This window comes from Oncorhynchus masou, chromosome 4 (assembly GCF_036934945.1).
Source record: "Oncorhynchus masou masou isolate Uvic2021 chromosome 4, UVic_Omas_1.1, whole genome shotgun sequence".
Taxonomy (NCBI): domain Eukaryota; kingdom Metazoa; phylum Chordata; class Actinopteri; order Salmoniformes; family Salmonidae; genus Oncorhynchus; species Oncorhynchus masou.
In genome coordinates this window covers 9,920,901-9,940,841 of record NC_088215.1, presented here as the reverse complement: position 1 = coordinate 9,940,841, position 19,941 = coordinate 9,920,901, and the positions used below count along the sequence as shown (strand labels likewise).

The 19,941-nt window shown below is 42.0% G+C and overlaps 1 protein-coding gene across 1 annotated transcript; it reads left to right on the top strand.

The window, feature by feature from the left end:
- The first annotated feature begins 1,003 nt into the window (after positions 1-1,003).
- Positions 1,004-6,567, top strand: LOC135523425 (keratin, type I cytoskeletal 50 kDa-like). The gene is made up of 5 exons (XM_064950094.1): positions 1,004-1,379; positions 1,722-1,883; positions 2,042-2,167; positions 2,473-2,693; positions 4,961-6,567. The coding sequence occupies exons 1-5, from the start codon at positions 1,170-1,172 to the stop codon at positions 5,040-5,042; spliced, it is 801 nt and encodes a 266-aa protein (XP_064806166.1). The 5' UTR covers positions 1,004-1,169; the 3' UTR covers positions 5,043-6,567.
- The last annotated feature ends 13,374 nt before the right edge of the window (positions 6,568-19,941 follow it).

Below are 19,941 nucleotides of genomic sequence, written 5' to 3'. Positions count from 1 at the left end.
AGCTGGTCATCTATGAACATTTTAACATCTTGGCCATGTTCTGTTATAATCTCCACCCGGCACAGCCAGAATAGGACTGGCCACCCCTCATAGCCTGGTTCCTCTCTAGGTTTCTTCCTAGGTTCTGGCCTTTCTAGAGAGTTTTTCCTAGCCACCGTGCTTCTACACCTGCATTGCTTGCTGTTTGGGGTTTTAGGCTGGGTTTCTGTACAGCACTTTGTGACATCAGCTGATGTAAGAAGGGCTTTATAAATACGTTTGATTGATTGATTGATAGGGCTCTGGTCAAAAGTAGTGCTCTATATTGGGAATAGGGTGCCATTTTGGATAGACCCATGAACTGAACGGATTCCTTCCACTCTCTGTGTACACAGGTGCGCTCTCTAGAGGCAGCCAATAGCAAGTTGGAGTTGCAGATCAAAGAGTTCTACGAGATGAGATCACCGACTCACAAGAAGGACCTCACAGTGGGTTCTATGCCACCATCACAGACATCCACAACAAGGTACTTCTGGGTAATGTAGTCTTAATGTAGCAACCCACTGCTTCCATGTAATTTCAATGTAATTATGTTGAACCAAAGTGTAATAAATGTTGAATTGACGTCTGTGCCCAGTGGGAAGGGAGGTGGGGATAGGATTGAGAAGATGCCAACAGGGTTGTGAAAGAAGAAAGAAGAATGAATTAGATAAGCTCTAGATTAGAGGTGTAATTCCTATAGTCTTTCAGTATTTATCTTGTTGACTGTTGAAAAACGGTGTCCTGTTGTATATGAATGAACAGTAGACATGAACCTGATCTGCTGATCTAAACACATGATATCCCATACATAGTTGACTCTGATATTACATTCCATTGACTGTGGCTGTCCTCCTGTTCCTAGATCCGTGCCAGGTCGGTGGAGAACGCTCAGATGATCCTGCGGGTGGATAATGCCAGAGTTGCAGCTGATGACTTCAAGAGGAAGTAGGTGCACTTCCTGTTTGTACTGTACACAGCCTCTGTGAGTGTACTGTTTATGTTTGTAGCTTTGGCCTATAGGTTTGAGATTGAGTAGATCCAATCCTCCCAGATCTACAGAAATGCTTATGGGGGTATGCAGGGGCTGTGGATCAGTTCATGGTTGGGCAAGTTGTATCTAGTCTTTCCTGAACCCCTGTAGATTAGCGATGGTGGCTAACATGACTATGAAGATGGAAGGGGATGTGGCTCGTCTGAGAGGAGTCCTGGACAGCTTTACGCTCACCAGAGGAGACCTGGACAGCTTTACGCTCACCAGAGGAGACCTGGACAGCTTTACGCTCACCAGATCTGACCTGGAGATGCAGATTGAGGGGCTGAAGGAGGAGCTGGTCTACCTCAGGAAGAACCATGAGGAGGTAACCTCCTCATTTCTCCTCACACACTCAAGTCTTAATGCTTGTGCTGTTGTCTGAAGTGTCAATGGGCCAGGACAGCCACATGGGTTTTTTCATTAGGACACAATGGCACCCCCTGCAGTTTTTGCACTTTGTTAATTCTCAGTGGGTTTGAGACACTTCAATATTTGGCCACATGGGGGCAAAACTCACCCACAACAAATCTAGGGCAACTTCACTGTTATAAGTACTCAAATATACAGTAACTCATTGTTTTCAGGCGCTTTTGCCCTTCCCTGTGTGTGAGTAGACTACAAATCCCAGGTATTATAGCACAATTTGTCCCCCTTTTCCTGTTGTTAGGAGATGCAGTTGATGCGGACACAGCAGTGTGGTGCTGTGAATGTGGAGATGGACTGTGCTTCCTCAGTGGACATGAGCAAGGTGCTGGAGGAGATGAGGACCCAGTATGAGGGCATGGTGGCAAAGAACCAGAGAGATGCTGCCAAGTGGTTCGAGAGCAAGGTGAGACAACCTCTGAAAATAGGACAGGGGGCCTCGAAGGGTGTGGGCCTGGCTCCCTAAATGCCTTTTGTAAGAGGCAGAATTTACATGTATTTTGTGAAGGGGTACTATACTTGACTAATACAGTGTGTGTGTGTGTGTGCGTGTGTGTGTGTCAGGTAGAGGTGCTTCAGAGCCAGATCACCACCAGCACCACAGAGGTGAAGACCTCTCAGTCTCAGGTGACCGACCTGAAGAGGACCTTCCAGAGCCTGGAGATTGAACTGCATGGCCTGCTCACTCAGGTATGATGTCTAACCATCTTAGTGAATCAGCATCCCTAAATATATAGCATTTCTCCTTACCCTATCTCTGTTCCTAGAATATGGAATTCCTTTAGGTCTTTAAAGGAACATTACACTCCAAAATCAAAGTTTGTTAGAAGTTTTCAGACATCCCCAGTGGTCTAATGTCAAGGTATTCTAACACCTTCATGCACACCAGTCTAACTATCTCTGCTCTTCATCTCCCTCTTTATACATTTCTACTACCCTCTCCTTCCTTCCATCTCCATTTCCTTCATCCCTTACAAACATAAACACATTCCTAGAATGGGTACCTGGAGCAGAGCGTCGCTGATATAAACGGCCGCCACGGCTCCCAGCTGAACCAGCTGCAGGTTTGTATCAACAGCATGGAGGAGGAGCTGCAGCAGCTCAACGTCAGCATCCAGCAGCAGGCCTCCGAGTACCAGATCCTCCTGGACATCAAGATGAGACTGGAGATGGAGATCGCTGAGTACAGGAGGCTGCTGGATGGAGAGGGATTCAGGTGAGAGGGGATAATAGAGGGGCAGGAAAGAGAGGGAGGGGGAAGGGATGGGAGGAAGACAGATGTTTATTGGCACCTCACTGCAAACAGTGGTGGAAAAATTACCCAACTGTCATACTTGAGTAAAAGTAAAGATACCTTAATAGAAAAAGACTCAAATAAAAGTAAAAGGCACCCAGTAAAATTCTACTTGAGTAAAAGTCTAAAAGTATTTGGTTTAAAATATGCTTAAGTATCAAAAGTAAAAGTGTAAGTTTCAAATTCCTTATTTTAAGCAAAACAGATGGCACCATTTTCTTGTTTTTTAAATTTACGGAAAGCCCGGGGCACACTCCAACACTCAGACATAATTTACAAACTAAGCATGTTGGTTTAGTGAGTCTGCCAGATCAGAGGCAGTAGGGATGACCAGGAATGTTTGGTTGATAAATGCGTGAATTGGACTATTTTCCTGTCCTGTTAAGAATTCAAAATGTAACGAGAAATTTCGGGTGTCAAGGAAAAGCACAATATTGTCTTAAAGAATGTAGTTTAGTAAAAGTAGTGAATAATATAAATAGTAAAGTTAAGTACCTTTGGAAATACCTGGACTTCTGCATAAATTGGTCATAAAATGTTATCTGATTTTCATCTAGGTCACAAAAATAGGCCAACACAGTCTGCTTCAACTAATAAACACAGAAACAATTAGACGTTTTCATGGCTTTATTAAACACACCATGTAAACATTCACAGTGCAGGGTAGGAAATGTTTGTGAACCCTTGGATTTTACAATTGGTTGATCCTCCTATGGCAGAAATAACGACAACCAAACATTTTCTGTAGTTGCGGATCTGACCTGCACAACGGTCAGGGGGAATTTTGGACCATTCCTCTTTACAAAACTGTTTCAGTTCAGCAATATTCTTGGGATGTCTGGTGTGAACTGCTCTCTTGAGGTCATGCCACAGCATCTCAAATCGGGTTGAGGTCAGGACTCTGACTGGGCCACTCCAGAAGGCATATTTTCTTCTGTTGAAGCCATTCTGTTGTTGATTTACTTCTGTGTTTTGGGTCGTTGTCATATTGCATCACCCAACTTGTGTTGAGCTTCAAATTTTTTCTCCGCACATAGTGTTGTGTGTTCCTTCCAATCAACTCAAATGTAGTTTCATCTGTCCACAGAATATTTTTCCAGTTGCGCTGTGGAACATCCATGTGCACTTTTGCAAACTTCTTCTCCCATGAACACCATTCTTGTTGAGTGTTTTTCGTATCGTAGACTCGTCAACAGAGACGTTAGCATGTTCCAGAGATTTCTGTAAGTCTTCAGCTGACACTCTAGGAGTCTTCTTAACCTCATTGAGCATTCTGCGCTGTACTCTTGCAGTCATCTGTGCAGGACTGCCACTCCTAGGGAGAGTAGCAACAGTGCTGAACTTTCTCCATTTATAGACAATTTGTCTTATCGTGGACTGATGAACATCAAGGTTTTTAGAAATATTTTGTAACCCTTTCCAGCTTTATGCAAGTCAACTCTTCTTAATCCTCTTTTATTCGAGGCTGTCACGCCCTGGCCATAGAGAGGCTTTTATTCTCTATTTTGGTTGGACCAGGGTGTGACTAGGGTGGGCATTCTATGTTAATTTTCTATGTTTTGTCTTTCTTTGGTGTTTGGCCGGGTGTGGTTCTCAATCAGAGGCAGCTGTCTATCGTTGTCTCTGAATTGAGAACCATACAAGGTAGCCTTTTCCCACCTGTGTGGTGTGGGTAGTTATTTTCTGTTTAGTGTGGTTTGCACCTGACGGAGCTGTTTCGGTTGTCCTTTTGTTGCTTAGTGTTCAGCTTTATCATTAAAATGATGAACGCGTACCACGCTGCGCTTTGGTCCTCACCTTCTTCCACCAACGGCCGTTACAGAGGCGTGGTTCACATCAGGCAATGCTTCTTGTGAATAGCAAACTCATATTTTGTGAGTTTTTTTTATAGGGCAATGTAGCTCTAACCAACATCTCCAATCGCGTCTCATTGCTTGTACTCCAGGTTAGCTGACTCCTGACTCCAATTAGCTTTTGGAGAAGTCATTAGTGTTATTAGTTTAGCACACCATATTTGGAGGTCAGGAAAGTGATCGTGGTCGAGAAGGTCCAGGAAGTACAACAAGTGGTGGAAGGTGAGCAAGCAGGGAATAATTAATCAAATGAATGAATGAATGAAGAATCAAGTATTGTTACCCATAATACACACAATGAATGAATGAATTCCTGTGTTGTGGCTCTTTCCACAGAGTACAACCCACACATGCAGAAGAGGGTGAGGGTGATCGTGGAGGAGATGGTGGATGGGAAGGTGGTGTCCACCTCAGTTGATGAGAAGGTCCAGGATTTGAACTAACTGAGAAGGTCAGATAGTTCTGGAATCTGGTGAAGCGGTAACGGACCAAACATACGCCTGGACCACACACATACCCCTGGACCACACACATATCCCTGGACCACACACATATCCCTGGACCACACACATATCCCTGGACCACACATAACCCTGGACCACACATAACCCTGGACCACACATACCCCTGGACCACACATAACCCTGGACCACACATAACCCTGGACCACACATACCCCTGGACCACACATAACCCTGGACCACACATAACCCTGGACCCCTGATGATGGGGGGTTCAAACCCTCTCTCTCTATATATGTATGTATTTGTGTGTGTCTATATGTGTGTGATGGTTGCATACTATAATATTTCCCTTCTGACAGGATTGCATCAGCTGAATGATAACTGATGTAATTTACTCGTGTTCCCTTATAACTCTTATATGGCTCTATCATATGGCGAATTGAATGTTATTTCTAGAATTTGTATTTCCTGTTCCATTCATTGCCACCAGGTGGCAGGTCTCTCATTTACATTTAAACATCTTTGGCCAGCCCAATTAAAAGTGAGTAAAGTGGAAACAATATTACAGTTACATAACTGACATCAGAGAAAGTATTACTTGTTTCATCAGCCATTTATAAAAGCCATTTTACTCCCTGGACCACAAGCCATGTATGTTCTCTGGACTCTATGACAAGGTTAGAGTTCATTTTGGAGCGGCAGGTAGCCTAGTGGTTAGAGCGTTGGACTAGTAACTGAAAAGTTGCAAGATTGAATCCCCGAGCTGACAAGGTAATAATCTGTCGTTTTGCCCCTGAACAACGCAGTTAACCCGCTGTTTCTCGGCTGTCATTGAAAATAAGAATTTGTTCTGAACTGACTTGCCTAGTTAAATAAAGGAAAAAAATGTTCTGTAGGCCTAATACATTTGGCTGTTGATTAAATATAGATGTCAATGCATTCCAGCACACGGATATCAATCATAGTTGAGGGTCTGTTGCTGTCCTCTAAAAAGCTGCAAAGAAACACCTTTGCAGAGTGGATGAGGCCAACACACATACTGTGACCTACATTATATGAGCATAACACTCATGGGAATTTCACGTTCAGCAGAACGGATTATGATTGGTTGCATCAGACAACCAATGAAAAAGGAGGTGGGAGGAGATGCAGTATCCCATCATTCAGGTCATGTGGGGCAGACCTGTTTTGTGACCCACATGTTTTGCTTGCTAGTAAACAATTTTGCTGCTCTAAGGGAAGTTTGAGTCAACTGGGTCTTCTGCTGCTCTAACAGCAGAACTGTCAGTACTGGCCATCAACACAGTCAGTACTGGCCATCAACACAGTCAGTACTGGCCATCAACACAGTCAGTACTGGCCATCAACACAGTCAGTACTGGCCATCAACACAGTCAGTACTCCACATTCCTCTTTCCCCATTTTCCTACATTATTTTATTCCCTATTTATGATGGTGTGAACTTGTGACCCATGTGAAATCCACTTAAAATAAAACTCTTAAAATAAACATGAGTAGTAACTTGTCATTATTTACTGACTGTAAAACATTCATTATCAAGATGAATCAGATGATGTACGTTGGGTCATCTTTTTTCTCCTAGGCATGTAACGAGCTGGGTCAGATCTGGATGTAGTCAGGAGTCAGTGAGCACGCCGTGTTTGAATACATCCAGCTCATCATACAGAGGTTTGGTGTAGATATGGTGTAGTTGTGATCGGTAGTAATTCAGCAGCACTCTTTCATGAGGGAGACCGCCTGCTTCGACTGTATGTCACAACACACACTAACTCTAAGTAGAAGTAGTAATGCAATGGTTAGGGTTTGTGGCCAGCTGAAAGTAAATTGTTTTCTATTTAATCTGACAGAGTTTCAGAGGATCTGCAGAGAACAATGGGAGTAGGATTCAATCTTAATCCTTTATTGACGTTTTGCCTGTTTGAGGCCGTAACAGGATTTCTTATAAGCGTCCGGATTAGTGTCTCGCTCCTTGAAAGTGGCAGCTATAGCCTTTAACTCGACGCGGATGCTGCCTCTAATCCATAGCTTCTGGTTGGGATATGTACGTACGGTCATTGTGGGGACATGTCATCAATGCACTTATTGATGAGGCCGACGACTGAGCTGGTATACTCCTCAATGCCATTGGATGAATCCCGGAACATATTCCAGTCTGTGGTAGCAAAGCAGTCCTGTAGCTTTTCATCCGCTTCATCTGACCACTTCGGTATTGAGCGAGTCACTGGTACTTCCTGCTTTAGTTTTTGCTTGTAAGCAGGAATCAGGAGGATATAATTATGGTCAGATTTGCCAAATGGAGGATGAGGGAGAGATTTGTATGCATCTCTGTACGTGGAGTAAAGGTGGTCTTGAGTTTTTTTCCCCTCTGGTTGCACATGTGACATGCTGGTAGAAATGAGTTAAAACGGATTTAAGTTTGCCTGCAATAATGTCCCCGGCCACTAGGTGCACCGCTTCTGGATGAGCATTTTCTTGTTTGCTTATGACCTTATACAGCTCGTTTAGTGCGGTCTTAGTGCCAGCATCGGTTTGTGGTGGTAAATAGATGGATATGAATAATATATATCTTGGTAGATAGTATGGTCTACAGCTTGTCATTATCTACTCTACCTCAGGCGAGCAATACCTCTAGACTTTTTTAAAAATATTACACATCGCACACAAGCTGTTATTGACAAATGGACACCCCCACCCCTCGTCTTACCAGACGTAGCTTCCTTGTCATGCCGATGCATGGAAAATCCCCCAGCTCTATATTATACGTGTCGTCGTTCAGCCACAACTCTGTGAAACATAAGATATGACAGTTTTTAATGTCCCGTTGGTAGGATAATCTTGCACGTTGGCCAATAGAACAGATGGTAGTGGAGGTTTACTCACTTGCCTATGAATTCTCAGAAGGCAGCCCGACCTCCGCCCCCTTTTTCACGCAAATGACGGGGATTTGGGGTCATTCCCGAGAAAGCAGTATATCCTTTGCGTCGGACTCGTTAAAGAACAAATCTTCGCCCAGTTCGAGGTGAGTAATCGCTGCCCAGAATTAATTTGTGTTCATAAAAGATGGTAGCAGCAACATTATCTACAAAATAAGTTAAAAAATACTAGTTACAAACAACGCAAAAAACAACAACAAAATAGCACAGTTGGTTAAGAGCCCGTGAAACGGCAGCCATCCTCTCTGGCGCCATACTCGCTACTTCCAATGATCTTGATCATGTTATGTTAAACTGTGTCTCCCTACTGTGTTTTCCACGGCAGCCAAAGTGTTCCTGACTGTGCCCCTCGAAAACCTAGCTGCCATTCACACTTAGAGGAGGGAGTACGAGACTGCAGAGTACGAGATAGCCCTGAACATCAGGATGAGAGCTTGGACACCCCCCCCCCTCCCTGGCCTACACCCTCAAACACCAGGGCCTGATGGTACATTTCAAATCAAGACGCCATGGGGATGTTGCATATAATCCCATTAAGGCAAATCCTAGACACATTTTTTTTAATGTACACATTTTTTTTTACATGTACAGTAAAAGTTCACACAAATCTGTGTTTTGGATGTAAATGACATGCTATAAAAGTGAAGCACAGAAATAGAAGTGTACAGACTGTTATAGAAGTGTACAGACCGCACTTGGTTTTGAGAAGCTTACCCCAACCAGCAATGCACTTCCTCATCAGCGTTGTGTGGTATGGGGGCACTGAAAAAAAACATGAACAAAGGCTCAACATCTGCATTAGTTGCTGTTTGGGGTTTTAGGCTGGGTTTCCGTATTGCACTTCGTGACATCGGCTGATGTAAAAAGGGCTTTCTAAATACATTTGATTGATTAATAACACCCAAATATGTCCTCTTACAACGGAAACACTCTCACTATAGTGATGCAGGTCTTTAGATGTTGTACACATGAAATTGTGCCATTCTGTACATAATCCGCAAAGTTATACCATTTTTTGTGATTTGAGCCATTTCTCCTATCCAGCTGTTCCATTCTCAGTGTAGCCTGCTGCTAGAATGGACGGAGAAGTATCACTGTAGTCACAACATAATATTGCGGATAAAGTTCTGAATGACACAATTTCATTTGTACAACATCTAAAGACCTGTGTCAAAATACTGAGAGCTGGGCTTTCCGAGTGGCGCAGTGGTTACTAGAGATTCTGGGTTCGAGTCCAGGCTCTGTTGCAGCCGGTTGCGACCAGGAGACTCATGGACTGGCGCACAATTGACCCAGCGTCGTCTGGGTTAGGGGAGGGTTTGGCCAGCAGGGTTATTCTTGTCCCGTTGCGCACTAGCGACTCCTGTGGCGGGCCGGGTGTAGTGCAAGCTGACGTAGTCGCCAGGGGTACGGGGTTTCCTCCGACAAATTGGTGCGGCTGGCTTCCGGGTTAAGTGGGCATTGTGTCAAGAAGCAGTGCGGCTTGGTTGGGTTGTGTTTCGGAGGACGCATGGCTCTCGACCTTCGCCTCTCCCGAGTCGGGAATGGGAGTTGCAGAGATGAGATAAGACTGTAACTACCAATTGGATACCACGAAATTGGGGAGAAAAAGGGGTAAATTTATTTTAAAAATAAAAAAAATCATTACTGAGAGTTTTGCTGTTTCGCAAAGGAAGTATTTGGGGGATTTTGGAGCCTTTGTTCATGTTTATCCGCAGCCCCCATACTGCAGAGCGAGTAATGAGGAAGTGTGTCACGGGTGGGGTACCAAGTGAAATCACAAAAAAGTGTCTGGACCCTTCTATAACATATCGTTTACATAGAAAATAGAGATTTGGTTCAGAATACATGAACTACCCCTTTTAATATTGTTAATGATTTTACAGACCCAACAAACAAAGTGAACACCACACAATGCTCCATGCCATGATCAATTAAACACAAAAAATGCAGAGACAATGGAATAAATACTTTGGTCAAATCCACCTCTAAAGAGAGTATACGTTAAAATTGCTTTTAGTCCACTCCAGATGTTGGCTTAATCTGAGTCTGTGCAACCGTCCAATGTCTGGTAGTGTTATGGGTATTACTGTTTGGCAGTTAGCCTAGAGACCTTGAGTTCTATTAGCTTGTAGCGTGTGCTATCCTGATTTGTGAAGGTGACAGAGGAGATGTGTTTTCCAGGGGGAATCTGGAGAAGTCTGTTCCTATGCATGAGCTGGCTTTGGACCCAAACACTCCAGTATGGCCACAGCATTGGTCAACCTGGCTGGCATCTGCTGCCAAGTGCTGAGAGGACAAGCAATGCTAACAGTTCACTGCATACCAGACACGGGTTCAAATCCATTTTCTTGAGTTTGCCTGGAGTGCCGGGCAAACTCAAACAGGGTTTGCAGGTTTGGAACTTGTTTTGGTTTATTAAGCCAGGCAAGCTCAAACAGGCACAGATAAGGAGTCTGAAATGATTTTTCACATGAAACCCAGGTCTGCTGCATGCATATTAGGGAAAGATGGGAACTGCTGGAAAGCATACAGCATGTGTATGCTTTGATTTGATTTCCCAGCTTAATTAGACTGTTTCTCACAGATTCCGTCTGTACATTGGTCTGACTGTGTGTTATTGTGTGTCTGACAGAAGAAGCAGAGCTTTACAAGCGATCCATGGAGATCAAAGAGTCGGAACAGTCTCTGTTTTGTGGAAGGCCCCGTGTCGACACTAGTTCTGTAGGGACATGTTTAGCCTGCGAGGGTCCACACCTCTCCCACACGCCCCCAGGTGACCCCTCCCTCTACCGCCCCTTCCAAGAACACAGGTGGTGTATCTCATTTTGTCTTTCATTGATTCTGTGTGTCGATTTTCTCATCTTCTTCTAGAAATGCATTGGGGGAGAAGGTCAGAGGGAGGGACTTTGCAGAGACTGAAAAACTGCTTCTATCTCAAAGCCATCAGACTGTTAAACAGCCATGACTAACATTGAGTGGCTTCTGCCAACATACAGACTCAATCTCTAGTCACTTTAATAATTAGTAATTCGATGTAATAAAGGTATCACTCGTCACTTAAACAATGCCACTTTATATAATGTTTACATATGTTTACATACCCGACATTACTCATCTCATATGTATATACTGTACCATCTACTGCATCTTGCCTATGCCATTCGGCCGTCGCTCATCCATATATTTATATGTACATATTCTTAATCATTCCTTTACACTTGTGTGTATAAGGTAGTTGATGTGAAATTGTTATATTACTAGATATAGATAGTTAGATATTACTGCACGGTCGGAACTAGAAGCACAAGCATTTCGCTACACTCGCATTAACATCTGCTAACCATGTGCATGCGACCATTAACATCTGCTAACCATGTGCATGCGACCATTAACATCTGCTAACCATGTGCATGCGACCATTAACATCTGCTAACCATGTGCATGCGACCATTAACATCTGCTAACCATGTGCATGCGGCCATTAACATCTGCTAACCATGTGCATGCGACCATTAACATCTGCTAAGCATGTGCATGCGACCATAAACATCTGCTAACCATGTGCATGCGACCATTAACATCTGCTAACCATGTGCATGCGGCCATTAACATCTGCTAACCATGTGCATGCGACCATTAACATCTGCTAACCATGTGCATGCGACCAATAACATCTGCTAACCATGTGCATGCAACCAATAACATCTGCTAACCATGTGCATGCGACCATTAACATCTGCTAACCATGTGCATGCGACCATTAACATCTGCTAACCATGTGCATGCGACCAATAACATCTGCTAACCATGTGCATGCGACCATTAACATCTGCTAACCATGTGCATGCGACCATTAACATCTGCTAACCATGTGCATGCGGCCATTAACATCTGCTAACCATGTGCATGCGACCATTAACATCTGCTAAGCATGTGCATGCGACCATAAACATCTGCTAACCATGTGCATGCGACCATTAACATCTGCTAACCATGTGCATCGGCCATTAACATCTGCTAACCATGTGCATGCGACCATTAACATCTGCTAACCATGTGCATGCGACCAATAACATCTGCTAACCATGTGCATGCGACCAATAACATCTGCTAACCATGTGCATGCGACCATTAACATCTGCTAACCATGTGCATGCGACCATTAACATCTGCTAACCATGTGCATGCGACCAATAACATCTGCTAACCATGTGCATGCGACCAATAACATCTGCTAACCATGTGCATGCGACCAATAACATCTGCTAACCATGTGCATGCGACCAATAACATCTGCTAACCATGTGCATGCGACCATTAACATCTGCTAACCATGTGCATGCGACCATTAACATCTGCTAACCATGTGCATGCGACCATTAACATCTGCTAACCATGTGCATGCGACCATTAACATCTGCTAACCATGTGCATGCGACCATTAACATCTGCTAACCATGTGCATGCGACCAATAACATCTGCTAACCATGTGCATGCGACCAATAACATCTGCTAACCATGTGCATGCGACCAATAACATCTGCTAACCATGTGCATGCGACCATTAACATCTGCTAACCATGTGCATGCGACCATTAACATCTGCTAACCATGTGCATGCGACCATTAACATCTGCTAACCATGTGCATGCGACCATTAACATCTGCTAACCATGTGCATGCGACCATTAACATCTGCTAACCATGTGCATGCAACCAATACGTTTTTGATTTGATTTGCATCTTCTCCTCGAATGCATTTTGAGAAGGAGAAAGTGGAGAGGACATGAAGAATCAAGGAAGTACAATTGAAGGCCATCCAGGGTTCGCAGCCTGCATTCCTGAGAAGAACAACTTTCATCACACTGAATAGTTTGTTATGCTGCTTTGGGATGGAACAGTGTAGGGGTGTCACCTGTCAAGAGTACTGTAGCTAACTTTTCAAATATGAAATACGCTTTATTTCATGTCTGTTCAATGGCTGTATTGTTAAGTGTTCAAAAAAATAAATATATATTATTAATGTAATCATGAAATGATGTCAACACCGGTTTAGAGAAGGTTCTTATTGCATATTCAAATGTTTCCAAATTACCACTGCTCTGTTGCTGTCTATGGAAGCATATATCTGTCAAAATTTAATTTCAATTGTATCATGATAATCTGATGATGATAAATCAATACCACCAATATCACAATCGACTGCAAGTCGCTCTGGCTAAGAGTGTTTGCTAAATTACCAAAATGTCAATGCAAGGTGCTTTTCAAATATATTTGTCGCCGACAGTGAGCTCCAAAGGTATTGGGACAGTGACACATTTTTGTTGTTGTTTTGGCTCTGTACTCCATTAATTGGGACAAATTCAATTATATGTGTATTAAAGGGGTCAAAAGTTGAATATTTGGTTACCATGATTACGGATAACCCTGAATGAATGGTGAATAATGATGAGTGAGAAAGTTAGATGCACAAATATACTATATGTAATCATGGTAGCATCCACATGAATGTAGAATTGTATAGAATCATATTCTATTCTTATGTACAATTAAAGGGATTCCAAAATGACACAATACATTATTTACCCTAAATTTCTACTGGGCACAAAATAATCTGAAACACAACCAAAACAAACAGCAAACAAGTTTGTAGAATTACAGTAAAAGCGCTAGGAAGGCGGGACCAAATACTACTTTAGACTTCTTTAATACACACTTCAATTTTCCCAATACTTTTGGTCCCCTAAAATGGGGGGACTATGTACAAAAGTGCTCTAACTTCTAAATGGTTCACCCGATAGGGATGAAAATACCCTCCAATTATTATCATTGCTGGAGTACAGAGCCAAAACAACAACATATGTGTCACTGTCCGAAATACTTGGTCACTGTATATGCTTCCATTACTATTGGATGCATGCTGATATAATACAATGAATCAGAGCTGTATTGATAGAGAATACTGAGGTACTGTGTTAATAATATAATCAGTGCCAAGTCTCCATGCAGTACAGGAATAGATATGAATGCATACTGTATTTCAGTCTTGTAAACTATAACACACGCCTGTTTCGAGATGGAACCTCAGTCTCATATGCATATAAAAATGTGTAAATCATTAAGCAGTGTTTCAAATCTATTTACATCACCAGGTAAAATATTGGGGTTCAAAACCATTCCATAAGTTTGCCACCAGAACTGAAAGTGTTGGATCGCTCACAACAGGATTTCACTGTTTATCACCGTTTGCTTGTGTTTAAGAAACGTTTTTCAACAGAATACACCCCCGATCACAAGAAAATACCTTTCACTTTCATAGCAGCCACATACAAACAGCATAATCCCTTTGATCGTTGTATAATTCCTTCTCGCATCTACACACTTGCCCCAACTCACCTTTTCCCTTTGAATGTGGACTTCAGTGCACAACATATCAGCTGTCTGTGACCAGGTGAATAAACCTTTCCAAGCCAAACCTTCATATCATAACCTCTAACCGCTACACACAGTCTACATTGTTGTCACCATATTAGCTAAAGCCATAATCAACATAGCTAGTCGAACTAACGCTCAAGTAAACCCGCTACAATCATGCAGTACAGCAAGCAGTTTAGCAGTTACACCTACGGGCCCCACTGGTAATAAATTAATCAAACCAAAAGCTTACCTTCACTTGGAAGAGTTCCAGTGTTGGATAGCCATAGCCAGCTAGCTAACATTGCATCCCTCTCTGTTTGAGACAGGTGCTTGAGTAGGCTAAACTAGCTAGCTGCATTTGCTAGCTAAGTAAGTGAAAAATAAAGTACTATGAAATATAGCTAGCTAGCTCTTTCGCTCTTGCTTCTTCATTTTTGAAAAAATTAACATGTTAAACTCTTCAACTATAGACTTTCTCTCTGTTTGAGTAAACTACTCACATTTTATGCACTGCAGTGCTAGCTAGTTGTAGCTTATGCTTACAGTACTAGATTCATTATCTGATCCTTTAATTGGCTGGACAACACGTCAGTTCGTGCTGTAAGAGCTCTGATAGGTTAGATGAGGTCCTCTGGAAGTTGTTACAATTACTGTGTAAGATTATGGAAGGGGGTGAGAACAACGAGTCTCCTAGGTTCTGTATTGAAGTCAATGTACCCAGAGGAGGGAAACTAGCTGTCCTCCAGCTACATCATGGTGCTACCCTGTATACCATCCTTGCAAAACAGTGAATTTTAATCAGTTATTTGGTGATGTGAATATATTTAGTATAGTTTTATCTCAAAAATATTTCCAAAATTATGTTTCACCATTTTTTTCCTGAAATTCACTGAGGAGGATGTTCCTCCCCTTCCTCCTCTGAGGAGCCTACACTGATTGAAACAAAGTGTGCACAGAATCCGTCAGTAGTTTCAGCAGAGAACGTTTCAGTTACATACAGTATGTCAGTAGTGGTACTTAGACAGGATTACATACTATGTACAGCACATTGAGACAATATCAAAGCTGTAGCTCACCCCAATTGTACTCCTTGTGAACCACCTCCTCCTACACCACCTTCTACAACACTTTCTTCTGTGGGCCGCAAAGCACACAACACAACACAATCAATTAAAACTGTACTTGATCATATACGTGTACATCCCCTCACACAGAGAGTGAGACACAGAGAGAGAGAGAGATAAAGAGATAAAGAGATGAAGAGACACTGTTTCCTGCAGTGGAGGTCATCACAGCTGGGGTTGACCTTCATGGCCATAGCGGGGAAGAAGTCCTGCATAGTGTGGTCGCCCAGATCTAAACTAATGCCATTCAGATCTTACTTGATCCCTGAGCTGATGCCGACTCTAGTAGACTAGGCCATACATGTGTGCCATGGTCTGTGGCACTAACCACACAATCCACCAAATCTTGTGTCGTGAGTGAGTTTACAGACATTTATTTAAATTAAACAGAAAACAACTTCTTATAGAGTAATTGTGTGTTGTAACATGTTGCAAAGCAGGCGGTCTCCCTCATGAAAAAGTACTACTGATCACTACTACACAAGATCTAATCAAAACCTACTACCTACTACTTGACTGCTATTGAGATGTGTAGTAAACCAGTAGTGATTTATGTAGTGATTTAAGTAGTAATGTGTGATAAATTGGGACGTTTCACTACTGGTGAACACTAGAAACTGTCTTTCCTACTCAAATCATTCTTTCTTAATGACTACTGTGTTAACTACTGAGTGTTTGGTTATCTACTACGTAAAACCTACACATTCCTGCACAATTCCTCCATGTTCATCAAAAAATAAATAAGCGTATACAAACTTAAATGCTTTTTTTAATTTTTAGATTAATTACATTCATTAATTAAACCTTTAATCCAGTTGAGGCCTTGTCCTCATTCAGCGTTGACTTAAATATCTTCATATCCTCTTTTGTTGTTGCAGACCCATTTCTCTACCACGTTGAAGAAAATAAAGACACGCACAAGAGACAACCAATTATAACTTAAGCCATTACCAATCATCTGCAAACAGAGGTACAGAAGACAAGGTAGAAAAATATTTGATAAACAACGTTTATCTTACTAACAATGGTCTCCAGTCTTATGTTGAGGGCGGTATTGAAGCCATGGGACATTTTCTTTTGCAACGTGACCCAAATGAACTCCCTTCCAGTGCATGCCTTATAATATTGGCTGAAATAGTACTCACACATGACTATTTAATATTTCTCAACAATTTCTTTATCCAGACAAAGTGTTCTGCTATGGGATCCCCCTATGGCTCCTAACTATGCTCATTTGTATGTGGGTTACATGGAGAAACAGTCAATTCTCAATCCTCTCAAAAAATTTTTTTTTTTTTTTTTACCTAACATTATTATTTGCAAACGGTATATTGATGATATTTTTGTTTTAATGGAGGGGTGATGCAAACCAGCTCCAGGCGTTCCATGCTTTCACTAACTCTTGTTCTGAGCACCTGAGGTTTACTATGTAATCTGACACACATCAAATCAGTTTCCTTGATCTTCTGATTTTGTGTGAGGATAATGTTCTATACACGGATCTTTACAGGAAACCTACTGATCCTAACAGTTTTTTGAAAGCTGATAGCTGTCACCTGCTTCCCTTGAAAAACTGTTTGTCCCACCTCCAATTCTGTCGAATCAAAAGAATCTGCAAAAACTATCAGATTTCGACAGAAATATTGGTGAGGTGCAAAGAAAGTTCAAGGAGAGGGGGTACAAAAATGGTCAGACCGATACTGCCATTGAGAAAATCCCAAACAAATTGAGACATGATCTTGCAAAAATAAGCATTCTTGCTCTCTCACGACGCTCTATTCAAAATGCTCTGAACAAATTAAGGGAATCGTTCACAAACATTGGCACATTCTAAGATCTGATAACAGTATCGGCAATGTGTTTTTGGACCCTCCCTTGGTCGTATACTTGCGGAGCAGAAATCTCAGCTACCAAAATACCCCCTGCACAACTTCTGTGTGAACCTCTACCGGATGGAAACTACAAGTGTGGTGGCTGTGCTCAATATAATGGCACTTACAAATGTGAATCCTTCAAACACCCTCAAACATGGAAACAGATCCCAATCAAAGGTGTCATCACGTGCTCCACTAAGGCAGTTATTTATCTTATAACTTGTCCTTGTAGTAAAAATTATGTGGATAGAATTAAGCGCAAATTAAAAGTAAGAATCTCTGAGCTTTGTACAGTAGCACCATTAGGCGCAAAAACTCGACGTACCTAGTTGTGTGCTGGGCCCACTTTTTAGAAGCTAACCAATCTATTTCGTCCCTTCGCTACATCGGCATCGAACACGTCACCCTCCCCACCCTCCCTAAGGGGGTGACCTTGAGAAATTATAGTTAAATTATTGTTCATTTAAAGACCCTTGCTCCCTTCGGTCTCAACGTATCATTTCGTTGTACTCCCTGACGAAGGCCATGCAGCCAAAATGTGTCTGAATTTTAAAACTTTGTTTCCATTGAACATGCCATACAAATAAACACATTTTAATTAATTATATGAAGACTGCCTTGGTCCTCCTTTCTTTTTGAGGTCTCAACGTGGACTTTGATCTGAAGCCATTCATATGATTGTTGTGATTTTGCTATCCATTGTAAATGTTTGTTGGCCCATTTAGCTCAATTGTATCTATGATCGGATGTTATTCATTGATGCTTTTTATATGTTTCATTTACATTTGTAAATCAACCAATGAAATCAAGCCAAACCTGGACATGATTACAGACAGGTGTGTGTCCTTTGACACTATATAAACTAGTGACCCGCAGTGTTTGTCATTAAACCCCGAGGAAGTCTGTTGAAACGTTGGTTATAAAATGATTGGATCTGAGCTCCTAGAGTGTGAGGCTCTCCTTTTCTTTTTCAGAGTCTCCTTGGCAACAGGTCAAAAGAGGTAAGAAGAATGGGTAAGTATACTAATATGAAAATACTGTACGTTTGCATAAAAACACATACTTTTTAGCTAGCATGATGAAAACAGAGGCTACATAAGTTACATCAACGGCTAAACAATGACTTGAAACATAAACCAGATGGTGCCAGTATGTATAAGGGCTGTGAAAGACCAGATGATGAAGGGTGGAAGATGATTACATTCAGGATGGTCGAAAAGCAGTTAACTAACAACAACCAACTACTTCCTCTTTTGTCTTTCTTCTGTGGTCACAAGCACAAGAAGTGCAGCCACAAGCTGCAAAACTCTACTGATCACTACTGAAGAGCCGGGCTGCATTCCAAAACACTTAAAAGACACACCCTTTCCCCTCAGCCCTCAAATTAAGTGGACACTTCTGACACTTGCAGGGCAAGGGGTGGGAGAAGAATTAATTCATTTTAATTGGACTGCTCTTGCCTGGAGAGCAGTCCAGGTAGCAGCAGGGGCGGCAGGGTAGCTTAGTGTTTAGAGTGTTGGACTAGTAACCGGAAGATTGCAAGTTCAAACCCCGGAGCTGACAAGTTTAAAATCTGTCGTTCTGCCCCCGAACAGGCAGTTAACCCACAGTCCCTAGGCTGTCATTGAAAATAAGAATTTGTTCTTAACTGAAATGCCTAGTTAAATAAAGGTAAATAACTTGTTCAACCCACGGTTGTGTCCTCATGGAACTGTTGTGTGTGCCTTATATGCGCTACAGTCAATTATGATTCCATTTCATATCTTGGCTAGAAGACAACACATCCACAGACATTGAATGTTAGCCATCCTACTATATCAGGTAAATCAAAAATTACAATGTATAAGTGTGATGTCAGGGAAAGTTATGTGCACAAGTTCGCGTTTCCAAAAGCTAACCAAACAAAAACATCATTACTTTTATGATACATGTTTGAGCCGTCATGTGCATTAGTAGAACCATTTCTAACTTATTTACATTCATTTTTACTTACACTTATATGTTGACTTCTCCATATTAATGTTCTTTTTAAGTTTTGTTTGACTTTTCTTAGCGGATGTACAATCATCTCAAATTTAATTAAGGGGCGTTTCAGGCACGGAGTGAACATAATTGTTCACTCGCAAACTCGATCAAAAACAAGGGCTGAGGTGCTTATGTTGCCAACTTCCCTTGCTTGGCTAATCATTTGGACCAACGACAAAGTTGGCCTTGGGGATTCCCCCAAGGGCATAAGGCGAGAGGGTAAGTGGAGGAGGGTGTGTCTTTTATGAGTTTGAAACGCAGCTCTGGTGTAGTCTGCATGTACTTTTTTTGACAACTTATTCACTATACAAACAAGCAGTAAAAACTCTACCTGATTTCTACTGATAAGCCTGTATAGTAAAGTTGAAATGTTTTGACTACTTATTTACTACCAACATCAAGTAGTACAAAATCTCTACCTGATCACTCTTAGAAAAAAGGGTTCAGAAAGACTG